General features: G+C 52.3%; 3 protein-coding genes and 1 long non-coding RNA gene across 14 annotated transcripts; 2 read left to right on the forward strand and 2 right to left on the reverse strand.

The window, feature by feature from the left end:
• Positions 1–4,804: 4,804 nt before the first annotated feature.
• EIF1AD (eukaryotic translation initiation factor 1A domain containing) lies at positions 4,805–7,444 on the reverse strand. Of its 7 annotated transcripts, none has more exons than XM_082477096.1 (7): positions 7,303–7,444; positions 6,623–6,688; positions 6,348–6,522; positions 6,092–6,200; positions 5,881–5,989; positions 5,661–5,708; positions 4,805–5,122 (listed from the first exon to the last, which is right to left on the reverse strand). In XM_082477096.1, exons 3-7 carry the CDS (start codon positions 6,432–6,434, stop codon positions 4,978–4,980), a joined length of 498 nt encoding a protein of 165 aa, XP_082333222.1. In that variant the 5' UTR covers positions 6,435–6,522; positions 6,623–6,688; positions 7,303–7,444; the 3' UTR covers positions 4,805–4,977. The 7 variants fall into 7 exon arrangements, with proteins under 7 accessions (XP_082333222.1, XP_082333219.1, XP_082333218.1 ...); XM_082477093.1 differs by having other exon boundaries at positions 6,348–6,545; XM_082477092.1 differs by having other exon boundaries at positions 7,178–7,444.
• Positions 7,445–7,732: 288 nt separating this feature from the next.
• On the forward strand, positions 7,733–9,486 carry BANF1 (barrier to autointegration nuclear assembly factor 1). Of its 5 annotated transcripts, none has more exons than XM_082477101.1 (3): positions 7,733–7,870; positions 8,564–8,711; positions 8,957–9,486. In XM_082477101.1, the coding sequence occupies exons 2-3, from the start codon at positions 8,589–8,591 to the stop codon at positions 9,101–9,103; spliced, it is 270 nt and encodes an 89-aa protein (XP_082333227.1). In that variant the 5' UTR covers positions 7,733–7,870; positions 8,564–8,588; the 3' UTR covers positions 9,104–9,486. The 5 variants fall into 5 exon arrangements, with proteins under 5 accessions (XP_082333227.1, XP_082333229.1, XP_082333228.1 ...); XM_082477103.1 differs by having other exon boundaries at positions 7,733–7,866; XM_082477102.1 differs by having other exon boundaries at positions 7,775–7,906.
• A 110-nt stretch (positions 9,487–9,596) lies between these two features.
• On the reverse strand, positions 9,597–14,981 carry LOC309667987. Its single transcript, XR_014268012.1, has 3 exons — positions 14,842–14,981; positions 9,815–10,283; positions 9,597–9,745 (listed from the first exon to the last, which is right to left on the reverse strand). It is a non-coding gene; the product is annotated as an uncharacterized lncRNA (long non-coding RNA).
• A 352-nt stretch (positions 14,982–15,333) lies between these two features.
• CST6 (cystatin E/M) lies at positions 15,334–16,789 on the forward strand (the record flags this gene model as incomplete). The annotated part of the gene is made up of 3 exons (XM_082477100.1): positions 15,334–15,573; positions 16,101–16,226; positions 16,578–16,789. 3 exons carry the CDS (start codon positions 15,334–15,336, stop codon positions 16,659–16,661), a joined length of 450 nt encoding a protein of 149 aa, XP_082333226.1. The 3' UTR covers positions 16,662–16,789.
• Between the last annotated feature and the right edge of the window lie 667 nt (positions 16,790–17,456).

Below are 17,456 nucleotides of genomic sequence, written 5' to 3' on the forward strand. Positions count from 1 at the left end.
GCTTTCACTACCGTGGCCTGAGTTCAATCCCTCGTCGGGGAAATGAAATTCCCGCAAGCGATGCGGCTTGGCCAAAAAAAAGAAAAGAAAAAAAGCAGGAAACAAAGGAGTACTTAAAGGAAGATTTTTAGCCCTAAATGTACTAGAAAACAAGTCTGAAATTAATTAAGCATACAACCCAATAAGTCAGAATGAGCAAATAACCCCAAAGAAACAGAAGGAAAAGGCCAATAAAGTAGACAGGAATCTTGCAAAGCTAGTCAAAGAAAATAAAATACACAGAATTCAGGACAACGTGTGTTGTTTTGGGAATTCCCTGGCAGTCCAGTGGTTAGGACTCCGGGGCGCTCTCACTGCCCCGGGGTTCAATCCCTGGTTGGGGAACTAATATCCCACAAGCTGCATAGTATGGCCAAAGAAAACCTCCCCAAAACAAAAACCACAAATGTTTGTTGTTTTATCTGCTCTCACCCCTTGCCCCCTTTTTGGGTAAAAGAACCTTTCTATTCCCTGGGAAACGCATGTCATGTGGATCAGGGAGGCTCATCTCGCCTCCCCTTATTCCCCCTACTCAGCCCTGGCCAGAGTGGTTACCAGGAGAGGGCAAGTGACCAGAGCAAGACCAGTCGGTCTTCCCTGAAGTTCATGGATCCTGAAGAAGTAACTCTTTGTCTGTCAGGACCAAGTGCAAACTGGAGCTTCCTGAAGAAAAAACCTACCGGGAGAAAGGGATTGCTCAACCAAGAGGAGCGCAGACTATCCAAGAAATAAATGAGAGCCCTGACGAAACCATGCTGGCCTAGGTCAGCTCTGCCTAAAGCTCTGCCCTGAGACTGCAGACCAATGAGCCCTTGTTTGCTTCTGCTGGTTTGAATTAGACTTTTGTCACTTTTAAGTAAGACAGTCCCAAATGATACAAATAGTACGCATGATGTTTTGCCAAAAAAGGCTTAAATATACATAAAACGCACAATTCTAAAAAAATATAAATTACCGAAATTGACTCAAGGATAGAAAACTTGAATAAAATGCCACAGAAAAATTACAAGGCAGTCAAAGATCTACCCCTAAAAAAGGAATCAAGCACAGATTTTATAATTAAAATTCAATCAAACCCTGAAGAAACAACTCCTTTTCTTTAAAAAAAATTTTTTTTTATTTATTTATTTTTGGATAGATTGGGTCTTCATTCCTGCACACAGGCTTTCTCTAGTTGTGGCGAGCCGGGGCTACTCTTCATTGCGGTATGTATGCTTCTCATTGCAGGGGCTTCTCTTGTTGCGGAGCACGGGCTCTAGGCCAGCGGTCTTCAGTAGCTGTGGCACGAGGGCTCAGCAGTTGCGGCTCACGAGCTCTAGAGCCCAGGCTCAGTAGTCGTGGCGCATGGGCTTAGTTGCTCCGTGGCATGTGGGATCTTCCTGGATCAGGGATCGAACCTGTGTCCCCTGCACTGGCAGGAGGATTCTTAACCACTGCGCCACCAGGGAAGTCCCAAAACAACTCCTTTTCTATATATTACTCCAGTCCAAAGAAGAAGATTAAATGTCTCCAAACCCATTCTACAAGGCTAGCATAAGGTTGTTGTCAAAATGGGACACAGAGATCATTAAAATAAAAAATGAAATTGGCCCAAGGATACAAAAATTCTGAAGAAATAAATATAAAACTAAGCAGAGTTTACATCAGAATTCAAGAATGGTTCAACACCAGGAAACCTAATCATGTAAATCAGTGCAATAATAAAAAAAATCTTTTGACTATCTCATAAATGTCAAAATTCATCACTGCTGAATAAAGGAAAAAAACACTCAGTAAGTTGGGTACAGAAGGAAACATCTTCAGCCTAATGAAGTTTATCAACCAGAAACCCAAAGCAAGAATAATATTTCATGATGAAACATGAGAACAATTCTCACTAAGAGAGGAACACACAAGGGTGCCATTCAACATTATACTGGAAGTCCTGGCCTCCATAATTCACAAGGAAAAGAAATGAGTGTAAAGGACAGGATGAAACTGCCGCTGGTAGAATATGATTTGACACTCTATCCAGAAAGCCAAGAGAATCAACTGAAGAACTCTTAGAACTAATGAGAATTCAGTTAGATAAATAGGTGGGCACACAGAGATGGACAGCTTTCCTACCTGCCAGTGATGGCTGGAAATGTAATTTCAAAAGAACCCATTCATAACGACAAATAGCTCTAAAATTCTTAAGACTACATTGAACTAGACCCATATGAAGACAACATTTTTTTTTTTTTTTTTGGCCGCATGGCTTGCAGGATCTTAGTTCCCCAGCCAGGGATCAAACCAGTGGCCCCTGCAGTGGGAGTGTGGAGTCCTTAACCACTGGACCACCAGGGAATTCCCAGAAGATGACATCTTATAAAAGAACACACATAACTCATTTCTGTATAGGAAGATCAAAAACAACTGTTAAGTACCACTCCTCTCCAAATCACACTATGAGATTTAAAACCACGCCAATAGAAATTGCAACAGAACTTTTAAATGCAATGACCAGTTCATCCTAAAGTTTTTATGTAAAAGAAAACAGGAAAATTCCAAGGAATGATGGGGCAAGGGTGAGGGAGAATGAGTTATCAATCATGCTATAAAATATGGCGCGTGCACACACAATCAGTGGGCCAGATTCCGAAGAGATCCATATATATGCAGGAATTTCATTTATTTTAAAAAAGGTATTTTGAACCAGTGAGCAAAGAATGAACCACTCAATAAATGGTATAGGGACAAGTGGCTAGCCCTTTAGGGAAAAAAAGTTAGCCATCTTCCATACAAAAATAAACTTCAGATGAGTTAAAAATACACTCACATCTTCAACTTACCTGGTTAATTTTTTGCACATGAATGTATATACATACATTTCTATACGTGCGTATATACACACATAAGCACACACACATGTGTACGTATGTATTTAAGACCACACTAAGCAAGCGTAAAAAGAGATTGAATGAGGAGCAGGTAAATGAAGCGGTAGCCGGAGAGGATGTGGGATCAGTGACAGGTTTTTTTCTGGTTGTTTTTCAGATGGGAGATTGTATAGCACCTTTGATGCTAACATACCAAGTACAGAGGATGACAAAAACCAAAACTCACAAAAACTCCTTAAGTAAAGAGAGACAGGCTCCGAAGCACCAGAGGAAAGGCTTAAGTCCCACTGGATTACAATGGGCAGTAAAATGACAGGAAGATCCATGAGCACAGTTGTAGGGTTGGTAACAGAGAGGGAAGAGTTCCCTCCAATGGTTACTATTTCTTAATGAAGAATGAGCTACAGTCTGTAACTAGCAGGACAAGAGGGATTTGGTAAAAAAAAAAAAAAAAAAGTTTTCTGGGGCTTCCCTGGTGGCGCAGTGGTTGAGAATCCGCCTGCCAATGCAGGGGACACGGGTTCGAGCCCTGGTCTGGGAAGATCCCACATGCCGTGGAGCAACTAGGCCCGTGAGCCACAACTACTGAGCCTGCGCGTCTGGAGCCTGTGCTCCGCAACAAGAGAGGCCGCGATAGTGAGAGGCCCGCGCACCGCGATGAAGAGTGGTCCCCGCTCGCCACGACTAGAGAAAGCCCTCGCACAGAAACTTAGACCTAACACAGCCAAAAATAAATAAATAAATAAATTTATTTTAAAAAAAAGTTTTCTAATACGACCTCCCAGGGTAGATCTGCCAGGCAGTGCTGAGTGGCCATCTGAGGTTTGTAATTACGAATTTAAGGTAAAACTAATGAACCAGGTTGGCTGTTTTCTCTAACAGTTCCTTGCGTATAGGCACAGAGGTGAATGACTAGGTTGACCAGGGTTAGGTTTTACCAGATGAACACGATGGAGGAAGAAAGGGAGTACAGGGCGTAGACCACGGAATTGATGCGGCACAGGGAAGGAAGTGAAGATAGGAGATGAAAGTGAGAATGTGGCAGGGCTGGAGGATGAAGATAAAGAATTTCTGTGGGGAGGGGGAAGGGGTGGTAGTTGAGCAAGGAGGCCTGGAGGTGGTGATTGTACAGGTTTTTGAATTCAAATGGTGTTGCAATTTCTAGTGACGTCAGGGGTCCAGAGAGTGACTACGGATATAGGCAACAGGCCTGAAATAGAAGACAAGGGCATCAGTGATGGGGACATCAAGGACCTAGGTAGCCACAGCGTTGAACGGGCCCATCCATGGGATGTAGAAAAACAATGATGGAAGCAAGGGTAGAAGACTCTAAGCCAGGAGGTAAACTTCAACGTCTGAGCAGTGACTAAAAGGTGAATGCCAGCAATGAAGAGGGAGAATGTACAGTCAGAGGTAAAAAGCTTCCAAGGAGAAGTGGGATGATGTGGTTTGCACGAGGGCTGAGGAGTGATGGTCTGAGCAGCCACGAGGAGGCCACCAACCAGGGCATGTACACAGCAGCATGGAGGTGGGCGCTCCTGCAGTCACAGGTGACTAGAAAGGCAGGGAGAACAGCTTACGAGGCACTGTGAAATTCATCCTGAGGGTCTCTTAGAGGCAGATGGGCACTAAGTCCCGCTGTGATCCTGAATGCCTGAGTCAGCACTAACTGCAAACAGGCAATGAAGTGGGAATGCTCCCAGTTATTAACTACACGCAGGGAAGCACACAGGGCCTGGCACTTACTAAGTGCCCGATGAGAGAGGGAGAAACTAGGAAAGATTCCAGCCATTTCCCATTTCCTGCCCACTCAGCCCACCTGCCCATGAGGCCACCACCTAGGAGCAGTTTTTAACTTTACCACATGTCCCTCCTTCCTCCAAAGAGCCACTCCGACACCAGCATAAGTCACCACCCACCAGGGGTTTAATTCTCCTATGTCAGAAAGTCAGTTCAGAGAAGGGCCCTGCCTTGTCCCCATCCAGGGGGAAAGATCCACAGAGCCTCCTGGGAATGGCCAAGCTCAGAGGAGCCAAGGACTAGTCTCTGAGCAAGAGGAGAAGTGGGTCCCGGGGTCTCAGGCTGTCTCCTCTTCTTCACTCTCCTCCTCACTCTCATGATACTGTCTGCGGTTGGTGTTAACAAAAAGGTCAGAATCATCTTCAGAGCTGGACTCTTCTACTGATGACTGTGGCTCAGCTGGGAGTTCTGGCTGAGCCTGTCTGCATCGGGGCGGGGGGAAAGGACAGTTAGCCCAATGCCTTCTGGGGAAACCACGACGCCCCACAAAAAGGAGGACCATATGGCCAAGCAGTCAGGGCTCAGCGAGTCAGACACAGAGAGAATCGCAGGAAACTTGGCCAAGAAAAAGCGGCAAGAAACTACCTCCTCCTCACCCCCACCTCAAAAGTTTGCTAGAGCTACTGATTTTAATAAGAATGATTCTACTACAACCGACACTCAATGAACCCACATTGCTTACTAGGTACTATGCTCAGCAATTTTACAAGCATTAGTCTCTTTAACCCTTACAAAGCTCCCATTTTACAGGTTAATCTGCTTAAAGTCACTCAGTTATAACTCGAAAAGCCGGAACTTTAACCCAGGGGATCTGACTTTTAAGCCATACTTTTAACCACAAACTTAGAAGCTCTCACCAGGGACCCTATGTAGGAATGAAGGAAGGTTCTATTTCCTCTCAAGGTACCAAGGCCTGAAGCCCCATTTTCTGTCTTCCCTACCCCAGGACTTGTGCCTCACCTGTTCCGGTTGTTGTGTTTCTCAGCCACTTCGGAGAAGGCCTCCGGCCTGTGCCAAGAGAAGAGCCGAAGTCAGAAAGGACAGACAAACCCCTCAGCAAAAAAGCTGTTTCCAGCTGTTCCTGCCTGAGATGTCATGATCTTCCCTCCCCTAATTCCACAGCTAGGAAGTAAATCCTCCAGAGAAGTAGGGCAGCCAGTGACCAAGGGGACCACCCTACCAGAGCCCCTCCTTCTGCAGAGAGCGCACGTGGTCTTTGCAGAGCACAAAGGAGATCTCAGCCTTCACCTTCTCTCCCTCTTCAATAGGGTCAACGATGAGAAAGTCCCCTGCAGGTAGAGAGGAGAAAAAGAACAGTCAGTCCTGCTTGCAGTGGCGGAAGCTGAGGCCATAGGAAACGGTTCTGTCTCCAAAAGGGCTGCCTCTCTCACCTCTCTTGATCCAGATGTTCTTGCGGTATTTGGAGGGCATGCTCACCAGGAAGCGCTGCCCCTGGGCTGTCTCCACCTCATGCAGATTGTTCCCTGGGGTCCTGAGTACCTGGTCCAGGAGAGACCAAGAACCAGTCAGCCTCATCAGCCAGTTCCAACACCTACTGAGCTGTGGTGCACCCTGCCCCCACCCCAGGGGCCCAACAGGAGTGGAGGGGTGGGGGAGGCAGAGCAGCTGGTCCCCAAAGCCACTCACCCTCACGATCTGCTGATGGTCGGAGGGCACCATGTGCTCCCCCAGCACCTCCTTCACCACATGCTTCCTCTTGGTGGCCTGAGACATGTTGGGTCCTGTCCCAGGGCGGTGAGAGATGCAGAGACTATCAACTCCTCCTCCTGAGTTTCTTGGATGGCAGGCTCAGAATGCACGACTGTTTTGAAGATGGGGAGAGGCCTTTTACTGAGGAGTGACACAGTGTCCTGGTTAAGAACATGAGCTCTGAAATCCAATTGCTTGGATTCAAATCCTACCTTGGTTATTTCCTGGCTGTTCAATTTCTCTAGACCTCAGAGAAAAGCAGTAGCTAACTCAGAGCACTGTTATTAAAACAAAATAATCGTAAGCAAAACACTTAGCACAGTGTAAGGCATGTAAAAAAAACTCGTATTATTCTTAAGTACTGACATAACCACAAAAACTAAATACGTGTTCTAGATAAATAAATCATCCTGGCAACCACTTGGGGAAGGAGTGAGATAAACCATTTCTTCCTCAACATGCTTGTAAATCCCAGGTGCAGCACAACCACACAACACAGATGCTCAATCTCTCAACACAGTACAGACACAGACAAGTTAGGAGAATCCAAGTCAGGAACGAGTTAATTAAAGGTCAGGGTAGGCTGGCTTGATCTTCGACATGTACTGTTTCTGACTTGGGTACTGAAAAAACAAGGACTAATGCGTACTCAGGAGACTGATGGCTTCCAAAGGAAACTCCGACGTGTCATCTCTAGTTGCCGCCCCCTGCCCTCCTGCCTCCCTATTCTGGAGGAAAAACGCTCAGAGAGAAAGCCCCATACTTACTCTCTGGCCCTCGAATCCCACGGGGGCTGCCTGAAAGACCCCGCTCTCCAGGCGGGACGCTGAGATCGGCTCGTCCACAACTCACTTCGCAGCTGAGCCAATGAAAGCTCAGAAAAAGGACTTGCCTGCGGTCACGACAGTGGAGTCGTCTTGGACTCAGGTCTCCGGCGCCTCCGGTTCCCGTCAGACTCTCGCAAGCCCGAGAGCGAGAAGGACGGCGCGAGTCAGCCTGAGTCGGACACCGTACTTCCGGCGCTCTCCCGGAAGTCTTCTGGCCACGCCTCTCTCCTTGTCCGTCCCTCTAACTCTTCCCACCATCAGGTCGGCCAAGGCTAAGTCTTTTAAGTTCCGGATGCCGTGCAGCAGAGAAATAAAGTTTTCTTATCACAGACCTCTGCTCCCTGAGACCGGAAATGCTTCCCGAGAAGCGAGACCACAGAAGGCAGCCCGGCCTCCCGCGAAGCAACCGGAAAGGAGCGCCTACTAAGGGCGCCCTCAAGGTCCGGGACGGGGGGAAATGCCTCAACTCGGTGACTCTAAGCGGCTAGAAGTGACCAATGTAGATTTTTTTTTTTTTTAAGGCGGCCCTTGAGGCGACCCGGAAGCGGAAGTGGAAGAAAGTTCTAGTGGGTTGAGGGATCGGCGGGAGCAGCCGGGTGGCGGGAGAAGCCGTTTCGGGAACCGGAGCTGTGGGTGAGTGCGAGCCGCGGAGCAAGGCCCGGGCTGGAGGTCGGAGGAGGCGCGGGGAGGAGGGGGAGGGGAGGGGCCGTAAGTGCTGCGACGGGCCAGAGGATGCGCTCTCGGACGCGCCCTCTGAGAGGGTTCGGCCGCGGCACGGGGAGGTGGCGGGGCGCGGCGCGTTGTGGGCGGGCTCGGCGGCGTGGAGCTTGAGGGGCTGGCGGCGTGGAGCTTGAGGGGCTGGCTGAGCGGGTGTGTGCGCTCCCGGTGCGCCTTCGCTCTGTGAGCAGCCTGTGGGTCGGGTGGGAGAGCCCTTCATTTGCTTTTCGGACCAGGTGGTCGTTCCAGGCTGGGTAAGTGCCGCCTTTGCCCAGCCAAGGTCACAGAGCAGTGACAGGTTTAGGATGGGCCCTGGGTACTGACCGACGCCTTTTGCCTTTTGTCCTGCGTAGGGCAGGATAGTTTCCTGGTAGGGCAGGATAGTTTCTCCTGTGGGGCGGTACCAAAACGCAGCTCCCGCAGGGAGTGGCAGAGACCTTTGTCTTGAACAGTGAGGAAAAGACTCTTCTTGGATCTGTTTTCTCATCCGTAAACTGGGGGAAATCGAGAAAGCCTCCCTAACGGATGCTCTAGCTGTCTCTTACTGTGAGATTGCTAGTGGGCCTTCGAGAGTTTCCGGGTTTTTAGCCGTAACCTCCCTTTTCTTAGGATTCCCAGATTAAGCCTGATCAAGATGACAACCTCCCAAAAGCACCGAGACTTCGTGGCAGAGCCCATGGGGGAAAAGCCAGTGGGAAGCCTGGCCGGGATTGGCGAAGTCCTGGGCAAGAAGCTGGAGGAAAAGGGCTTTGACAAGGTGTGGGGTAGCTGCGTGCAGCCGGGGAGGGCCGGGGGTGGCCGACTACAGTGCTTCCCCGCAGCTGGGGAGTGAGGAGAGTGCGTGTACCTGTTGCGGATGGGCGGTGAGATCTGCAGAGCCCGCAGGCTGGAGCCTGCCCCGTCTCCTGGGCTCCTGTGCTGGGAGCGGCGCGGAAGTGGCCTTCTTGTTCTTAGTCCCACAGAGCGCTCAGCAGCCCGCCTTTTGCTTTGCCCGTCTTGCAGGCCTATGTGGTCCTTGGTCAGTTTCTGGTGCTAAGGAAAAATGAAGATCTTTTCCGGGAATGGCTGAAGGACACGTGCGGCGCGAACGCCAAGCAGTCCCGGGACTGCTTCGGGTGCCTTCGAGAGTGGTGCGACGCGTTCCTGTGATGCTCTCTGGGGAGCCCCCAACCCCGAGCCCCAGCACTGAGTCTCCAGAGTTTGCAGCCAAGTGAGGACTCTTCCCCTGTCCTCTACAAAGGAAACGATTGCTGTTGTCGTGCGCACCTCCCATGTACTCCAGGGTCTTTTGGGAGTTCTCTCCCCTCACCATTTCAACTTTTTTGGAATTCTTATCCTTGCATGCATCCCCCTTCTCCTTTCTCTGCCAGTTTCGTGACAGCAGTTACCAGCTTTTCTGAATGATTCCTGGCCCTGTCCCCGCCCCCCTGCCCCCACCTCTGGTCTGTTTTATGCCATTTGGCCCTCTTTCTGGCAGAACGGTCACTGTCCTTGTAAAGTTTTTAAATCAATAAAGTCAGTGGCCTTCATGACTGGGCTTTGTACCTGAGAAGCAGCCGGGCTGGGAGTGGCCTATTCCTCAGGGAGTGACCAGGTTTGCCGCCCTCCTTACCAGTGCAGATCAAAACTGGCAGCTTCCTTCCCACTCCAGAGGGCAGCCATCCTGGCCACACAGGCCTTGGGCAGGTGCCTTGGCGTGTCTCAGTCCTTTAGTAACGTGGGAGAGAGTTTGGGTTGATCCCTTCCTGGGATCCAGATGTCCATGTGGTCGGCAGCTGGGCTAGGCAGCACCTGGTGGAAAAGTTAGTGGCGTTCAGAGCTACTAGGAAAAGGGTGGCCGGGATGTGGGTGAAGGTTTACCTGCCAACTGTCCGGTGCTCTCCTGGCCTCTGGGAGGAGTGGGCGGGGCTCTTGCAGGCTGCCCTGTTCTCTTAGGGAGGCAGAGTGTGAGCATCGCAACTGGGGTAGGGGCTTGAGTGAGTTACACGTTTATCTAGTATATTTTCATCTTTATTTCATTGAAGATTTAGTATGAACTAAGTCCAGAGCTAAGATCTTTGCAAACACTTTTTTCTTTCACAATAACAAGAGACTGTTTCTTCTTCTACGGGTGAGGAAGACTGGTCCTCAAAACATAATATGGAAACCTGAGAGCCCTGTGTTCCTTGGTCATGGCGCTTGGCCTCTCTGAGACTCAGTTTCCCCTCCTGGAAAATGATGTTGTAAGGATCAGGTGCAGTGCTGGCATTGTTCAGGACACTGGCACACCTGCACCGGCACCTCAGCGAATGTTCACAGCAGCTTTGTTTATCCTCAGAGGGCTTACAGTCTGGTGAGGAGAGAAATGACAGATAATAAATACAAACATTGGGATAATATGAGAAGATTTCCACGATCTCAGGGTAGGGAAAGATTAAGAAAAAGTTGATAAATTCAACTCCATTAGAGAAACTTTAGTCATCTAAAGATACCGTAAAGCGAGTGAGGAGCCTAACCCACGGGTGGAAATATTCGCAACACACACAGACAACAGAGGACTCTCTAGAGCACGTTCAGAGCTGCAATCAAGAAAAAGCAGACGACACAACAGGATAATGGGTAGAAGACGTGGAAGGCAGCCACAGAGGAATACCCAGGTGGTGAATAAGCCTGTCAGAAGGTGTTCAGTCACATTCGTAGTCAGAAATGCAAACACGATGCCATTATACGCTCACGGAATTGGCAAAAATTTGTAAGTCAGATGATACCAAGTGCTGATGAGGAAGTGGAGCCACAGGAACAGATATCCAGCTGGTGGGAGTGTAAATTGGTATGAACAGTTGGGGAAAAGGGTGTTCGCCAGTAAAACCGAAGACCCACCCTGTGAGCCGGCAATTCCGCTCCCAGGGTTGTGACTGAGGACGCGCACACCTGCACCAGCACTTGAGCGACTGTTCACAGCAGCTTTGTCTATAAGGGCCCCCAGCTGGATCCCTATGTAGGGATCTCCATGGGTGGTAAAACTAGAGGAAAAAAAAATGCTTATTGCAAAAGTCGATGGTAAAGAAAAAGAAGTTGGGAGTGATTGCCTCTGGGGGAGGGAGGTGGGTGTGATGCCTGGGAGCGCTTGGGGCTGGGAGTGGCAGTTTCCATGTTTTGCCCTGTGTGGTGGTGATCAGATACGTTCTGTGTACTTCTCTGCACGTTAGCTATATCTCAGAACAGTAGAAGAAAGATAAAAGGGAAACCAAAAATAAAGACCTGAGGATCGAGCAATTAGGTGATTACTCAGAAAGTATGATGGTTATTAGTAGAGATGAAGGTTCAGTGCAAGCCTGGGTCTGGGAAGTGTGAGAAGCTCCCCTGGAAGGTCACCAGGTGGCTGGAGCTGGGCCCAGCTTGTGTTAACAGGCTGCTGCCTGGGAGGGTGCCAGTCTGAAGACCAGACTGAGGTGGTAATGTGGGCTGTCCCTGGAGTTTCAGGCCATACTGTGTTTTTCATGTTACTCTGGTTGGGTCCAGGGTCACCTTGGAGTCCCCTCAGCCTTGACCCATGTGCTGTGATGCTGTCACACAGGCCTGGTGTGCTTAGGCAGGGGCTGGGCAGGGCCACGGCCTCTCCCTGCTCAGCCTTGGTACTGCCACATGGTTACTGGCACTCTGTGAGGTAATGGAGACTCGCTCATCTTCCACGATGCCCTTCCTGCGGCTCCTGTCCCTGCTGGTTGCTGGGGGCTGCCCGGTGGAGCCCTGTGGGACGGGCTTCCCTGCCTCACGCACAGGCTTTGTCTGTGAAGGGGCTGAAGCCTGCCTTCTCACCTCAGCCTCAGGCCCAGGCAGTATCTGTGACAGGTTGGTGGGCCCCGAACCCTCGATCTGGTCTTCTTTGTGCGTCGCATCCAACTTCCCGCATCAGTCCTGGAGCCGAAGGAGACCAACGGCATCTGGAATGTTCCTTGTGACACTGGCCTCTCAGAGGCCCAGCCCCGCCTCAGCCAGCAGGACAAAGGGAACAAGGCCTAGAACATTGGAGAAAGCAGACCTGGGTGGGGGTGGGTAGGAGGCGGGTTATCTAGATGTCAGCCCACATTGCCCGACAGGATGTGCCTGGCCGGAGACATGGGTGGGCCTGGAAGTCAGCAAATATTGACCCGGTGCTCCCCCTCCCTGCTGCACCCAAGCCAGAGCTTAATGCCCTGAGCCAGTCTATCGTGAGTTCCCAGATCTGCCCCAAAGCTTGAGGTGGACCCAACCCATGCACTCCGGGGTCCTGAAGGGGTCCTGCTGCCCCTGGGGAGGAAGTAGGGAGAGGCTACAGGGCAAACCCAAGCCCAAGACTCACCTCGCCACCTGCCCCAGTGGCAGCCCAGAAGGTGTGAAGTACGTGCTCGTGACCGTCACACGCGTACATGTGAAGTACGTGCAACCCCCTTTCATGTTGCCTCCTCCCCGCAGGGACCCAGGGCTCTCTCTACTGTCACTTCTGGCCTTGACGGATGGTAGCTTGAAAGAGCCTGCCAGGCCCGGCTCTGTGCTCAATTCCTTCCGTGTGACCTGGAACAAGTTGCTTCACTGCTCTGTGCCTCAGTCTCCTCCTGTGTTAGCTGGCGCAGGTTTGTGAAGATTCAACCAGCTAATGAACGCGAAACCCAGGGCACTTGGGAGAGCTCCTCCCCAGAGGGCAGCTTTAATCACGGTCGGATCGCAGCTTTCCTTGCCACACAGCCCCTTTTCCAGGACGTGATCCAGCAGGAAAGGGGAGACGAGCCCTGGGCAGGGAATAACTGTGGCCCAGCTCAAGGTTCAAGGAAGAGGGTTCTGGGAGCAGCGTGAAGGCCCGGGGTGACGTGATCCCGGGGTGAAGGGGATATCGAGGGCCCACCCTGGTCAGCAAGACCCATCAGCCAGGGACAAGAGAGGGGTGCCGTGGGTAACCTGGGTTGGGATGTCTGGGTCACAGCAAAACTGAAAGCTGTGTCCTGTGGCCAGTGGGGATGGCCCATCTGAGCTCAAACCTGGCCCAGGCCTCCTTCTGGAAGCCAGAGTGGTCCAGACTAAGCATGAATGGAGTCCAGGCTAAGACTCTTTTCCAGATGAGACCCAGCCCTGGGAAAACCCTTCCCGGGGCACCCGCACCACCAGGGAGCCTCCCTCTGCACAGCAGACCTCATATCCCTGTGGAGCGGTCCAGAAGTCACACACTAGGATGCTGGCACATGGTTGCCCCCCAGCCCCCACCCCTGACCCTTCCCCTTTGACCCTGCATTTTCTCCTTGTAAAAAGAAGTAATAATCACTGCTTCTGCAGCGCTGTTATGAGAATGAGAGAACGTATGTTGAGTCCCTGGTGCAAGGCTTGGCTCATATCAGGAGCCTGATATTGTTCATTTCCCTTCCCCATCCCTCTTTTCTCACCAGGACACCACTTCTAGCTGAGTGAGTGACCTTAGACAAGTGTCCTGACCTCTCTGATTAACCTTCTTCATCTGCAAAATGAGCATGATGGTTACTAACTCAGGGTGCTTACGAGAACAGACCAGTGGGTGAAAAGTCTTTGAAAATTGTTAGGTTGGCACGCAAAAGATTTGCTGGTGTCGGCGCAAAGGAATAACAGGTAGAGTAGGGGCAAGTGAGCTGGGGACCCCCTGGCCCTTGGTGAGTCAGAGACTGGGCCTTGGCTTATTTCCCAGGGAGCTGTTGGAGTTTGTGGCCACAGCTGAGTTCCAAGTAACAGGAGAGCAGATCCGGGAGAACCCGAGGAGACTCCTGGCCACTTGGGGCTGCCTCTCCGCCTCTCCACCTCTCCCCTGGGCTGCGGGCTTGGGCCTCTTACTCCCCCACTCCCAGCTTCTCTCAGGTTGGGCTCCTGCCTGACCTTGGCCTCTTCATCAAGCCAGGCTCTTGCCAGCTCTCACACAAATGGGTCTGTCCCTTTAAGGCAGACACCTGAGCCCACAACAAACTTGAGACTGTCCCTTGGCATCCAAAGATTGTTTTTCACAGCTGGGCTGAGGGGGTGGGGTAGTAGCTGGACTGGGCAGTGACCACACTGGTCCTGGTCTCCCTGGGAGAAATCAGTGCCTTTCCTGGCCCTGGGATTCTGAGAGGCCGAGAATTGGTGGGGGCGGCGGGGGGGATGCTGGATGCTTTCTCATAGTATTCATCACAATCATAGCTACCACTTATTAAGCACCAACACTTAGTTGGGTACTGAAAACCACAGCCTGTCCCAAACCTCAGGTAAGATCCTTGGAGGCCCTAAGCACTAATAAGATCTTTGTGTCCCAGGAGCAAAAAGCCCCACCTCCCCCTGGCAACAAGTGATTAAAAGTACAAACGACCCTGAACTCTAAAATACTAATTCTAAAAAATTCCAACAAAAGCCAGACTTTTCCCGTGTTGACTACTTCAATGCTGTTTTTTATAGATTAATTGTCAGATTATTCCCCAAAACATCATAGCCCTATATTGCTGGTACCTCCAGCATAGGCCCAGTTTACCTATGGGTGACCCAGTCTTGGGCCGTTATTGTCAGCACAACCTTAGAAGACAAGAGTTGTCAAATTTCTTCAGATGAGGACACTGAGGCTCCCAGAGGTCCAGGGACTTGCTGGAAGTCCCCCAGGCAGTAAATGGCAGAGCTGGGACCACCCCCACACCTCCTTCTGGCCAGTTCTCATCCTTTGGGTTCAGTCTGGCTTGAGAGCACAGATTTGGGTTAGACTGCTGGGGCTCAAAAGCCAGTGTCACCGTTTACTCTTTACCAGTCGGTGTCCTTGGGCAAAATCAGTTGTTCCCTCTTTGTCCTGTTTACTCCTCTGTAAAGTGGAAACATTACTGATCCCCACATCATGCTGGTCGTGAGGGTTAAACAGTGCCCCGCTCCGCGCAGTAACGTCTCCTACTTACCTGCTGTTTATACAGCTCCTGGCCTCCCCTAAGCACTTTACTTATTGAATCCTCACAGCAACCCGTTTCACAGAGGAGGAAAGTGAGGCCGTGAGAGTGAAGTAACTTCTCCAAGGCTACACAGTGGAGACAGTTAAGAGCTTGCTGGTAGCTGTTGTTGGTATTTCACACGTGATGGGCCTCTGCGAATTGTCCCACTGGTGGCACTTGTTGCTGGGGGCTGTCCTTGCCCTTTCCCTCACCGGACTAGGTGTGCCTGGAGGGCACGCAGCGTCGTGATACACAGGTGTGCAGGGGCTGTCCGCTGTCCCCCTCGGCGCCCGGAAGGCGGCCTTGCCCAGGCCCGGTGATCCCTCCCCGCCGGTGGAGGCAGGCGGCAGGCAGCGGGCGGCGGGCGGCGGGCGGCGGGCGGCGGGCGGGGGCGGGGCCGGGCGGGGCCGCGGAGCCCGTAAAAGCGGCGCGGGCCGCGGCTGAACACCGACGCCGGCAACCATGGCGCGTCCGAGCCTCCTGCTGCCGCTGGGCCTGGCCCTGCTCGCGCTCTACCTCCTGGCGCTGCCCCGCGACGCCCGGGCCCGGCCGGGGGATCGCGAGGTCGGAGAGCGGCAGGACCTGTCGCCCAACGACCCGCAGGTGCGGAAGGCGACGCAGGCGGCCATGGCCACCTACAACATGGGCAGCAACAGCATCTACTACTTCCGCGACACCACCATCCTCCGGGCGCAGAGCCAGGTGCGCCCGGCCGGCGGGGCGGGGCGGGGCCGTGGGAGGCGAGCGCGGCCCCAGCCGGGCCGCAGATGGAGGGGGCGACACAAGAGTAATCAGCCTGGCATTTTAATACAACATATTTTTCAAAATCCAATTAATTCCAAAACTTCTTGCGGAACAGAATATCTAAATTTCGGATAAGATCCAACCCTGAATTCACACGGCTACCTCACTAGCCTCACACTCGTCCCTGCCGGGATGGGCGAGTTGGGGAGGGGGGGGTGAGGGAGATGGAGCAGTTGTGTGGACTTGGGTCTCAGCCTCCTGCGTGGCCCAGGCTCTGTCCCTCTCCCCAGGGCTCCCCACCAGAACTGCCTGCTGCCCCCTCCCCGCCCTTCCTCTTCCCCCATCCCAGACCTGAATCCCAAAGGCAGTGTGCTGGATATGTCCTAGGGAAGGTAATGGGAGATGGGAGCAAACGGAGGGAGGTGAGAGGTCCAGGTCAAAGGTTGTCCCCCGGCACCCCTGACCTGCCCCCATCTCTGCCCCAGCTGGTGGCGGGCATCAAGTACTACCTGACCGTGGAGATGGGGAGCACGGCCTGCCGGAAGAATGCCGTGGCTGGAGACCACATAGACCTCACCACCTGCCCCCTGGCCGGAGGGGTGCAGCAGGAGGTAACAGCCCTGCCCCCAGCCAGGCATCTGCTCAGCCAGCGGCCAGCAGCCGGGCCCTCAGGTTGTACAGCTTGAATTGGTCTGGCTGGCCGAGCTGACGTCTGGCTGAACCTGTCCCTGCCTTCTGGATGACTCAGCCCTGAGACCAGGGCGAGGGTGCAGAGAGGAGCAGACTGGGGCTTCCCCTGGAGTGAGGGGCTGGGCTGGAAAGATCTGGGCTCTGGTCCTGGGCATCTAACTTGATGTTCCTTCTTGCATCCCAGAGCACCGCAGGCACAGGGCTGACTGTTGGGAGCAGGTGGCCTGGGGCCTGGGCTCACCCCTCCTTCTTTCCTCATGATCTATTTGCAGAAGCTGCGCTGTGACTTTGAGATCCTTATGGTTCCCTGGCAGAACTCCTCCCAACTCCTAAAGCACGACTGTGTGACCCTGTAGTAGACCCCTGTGGGCTTGGGGGAGGGAGGGAGCGGGCGGGTCTGGGCAGGAGTGGGCACATCGGTGGAGGGCATGTCAGGTCCCTAGACCATATCTGTGGCAATAAATTGCTAGCACTGCTTCTTGCATTGGTCTCTTCTGAGTGCCTCACTCTTCCTCCCTCTCCCATTCCCCAGTCCCACTCTCGGCAGCTCCCAACAGCCCCCTCCAGCTGACAGGGTGCCCACACCACCCACAGCTGAGCTTCTGCTGTCTCAGCCCAGATGGTGCTAAGGGTGCAAAGTTCAGCTCCCAAATTTGGGGTCCCCCGAACACCCCAGCATCACAGACGTAGAGGAACGAACCTCCAGAGACTCCCGATATTGGCAGAGTTATGGGTTCAGAGACAAAGTCACAGGAGAGGGATGACACCCCAAGACTGGAAAGGGACGGGAGCCAGTGAAGACTCTGAGCGGCACCTGAGTTCTGCTTCCTCTCAGTTGCCAAGACGACTCAGAATGGCGCGTGGGAGTTTTAGCCAGCCTGGCCCCAGGACACTGAGCTCTCAGCCTGTGAGATTCTTTTTTTCTTTTTTTTTTTAAAGAAATGTTCTTTTTTTTTTTTTTAATTTATTTATTTATGGCTGTGTTGGGTCTTTGTTTCTGTGCGAGGGCTTTCTCTAGTTGTGGCAAGCGGGGGCCACTTTTCATCGCGGTGCGCGGGCCTCTCACTATCGCAGCCTCTCTTGTTGCGGAGCACAGGCTCCAGACGCGCAGGCTCAGTAGTTGTGGCTCACGGGCCCAGTTGCTCCATGGC

Source organism: Balaenoptera physalus, assembly GCF_965194825.1.
Source record: "Balaenoptera physalus genome assembly, chromosome: 10".
Lineage (NCBI taxonomy): Eukaryota > Metazoa > Chordata > Mammalia > Artiodactyla > Balaenopteridae > Balaenoptera > Balaenoptera physalus.

Excerpts from the sequence above, each read along its gene's own strand:
- EIF1AD (XM_082477097.1), bottom strand. The coding sequence starts at position 6,434 with ATGTCTCAGGCCACCAAGAGGAAGCATGTGGTGAAGGAGGTGCTGGGG. Across the intron at positions 5,990-6,091 it reads GAACATCTGGATCAAGAGAG|GGGACTTTCTCATCGTTGAC; the intron begins GTGAGAGAGGCA and ends CTCTACCTGCAG. Across the intron at positions 5,123-5,660 it reads AAACACAACAACCGGAACAG|ACAGGCTCAGCCAGAACTCC; the intron begins GTGAGGCACAAG and ends GCCCCGATGCAG.
- BANF1 (XM_082477101.1), top strand. The coding sequence starts at position 8,589 with ATGACAACCTCCCAAAAGCACCGAGACTTCGTGGCAGAGCCCATGGGG. Across the intron at positions 8,712-8,956 it reads AGGAAAAGGGCTTTGACAAG|GCCTATGTGGTCCTTGGTCA; the intron begins GTGTGGGGTAGC and ends CCCGTCTTGCAG.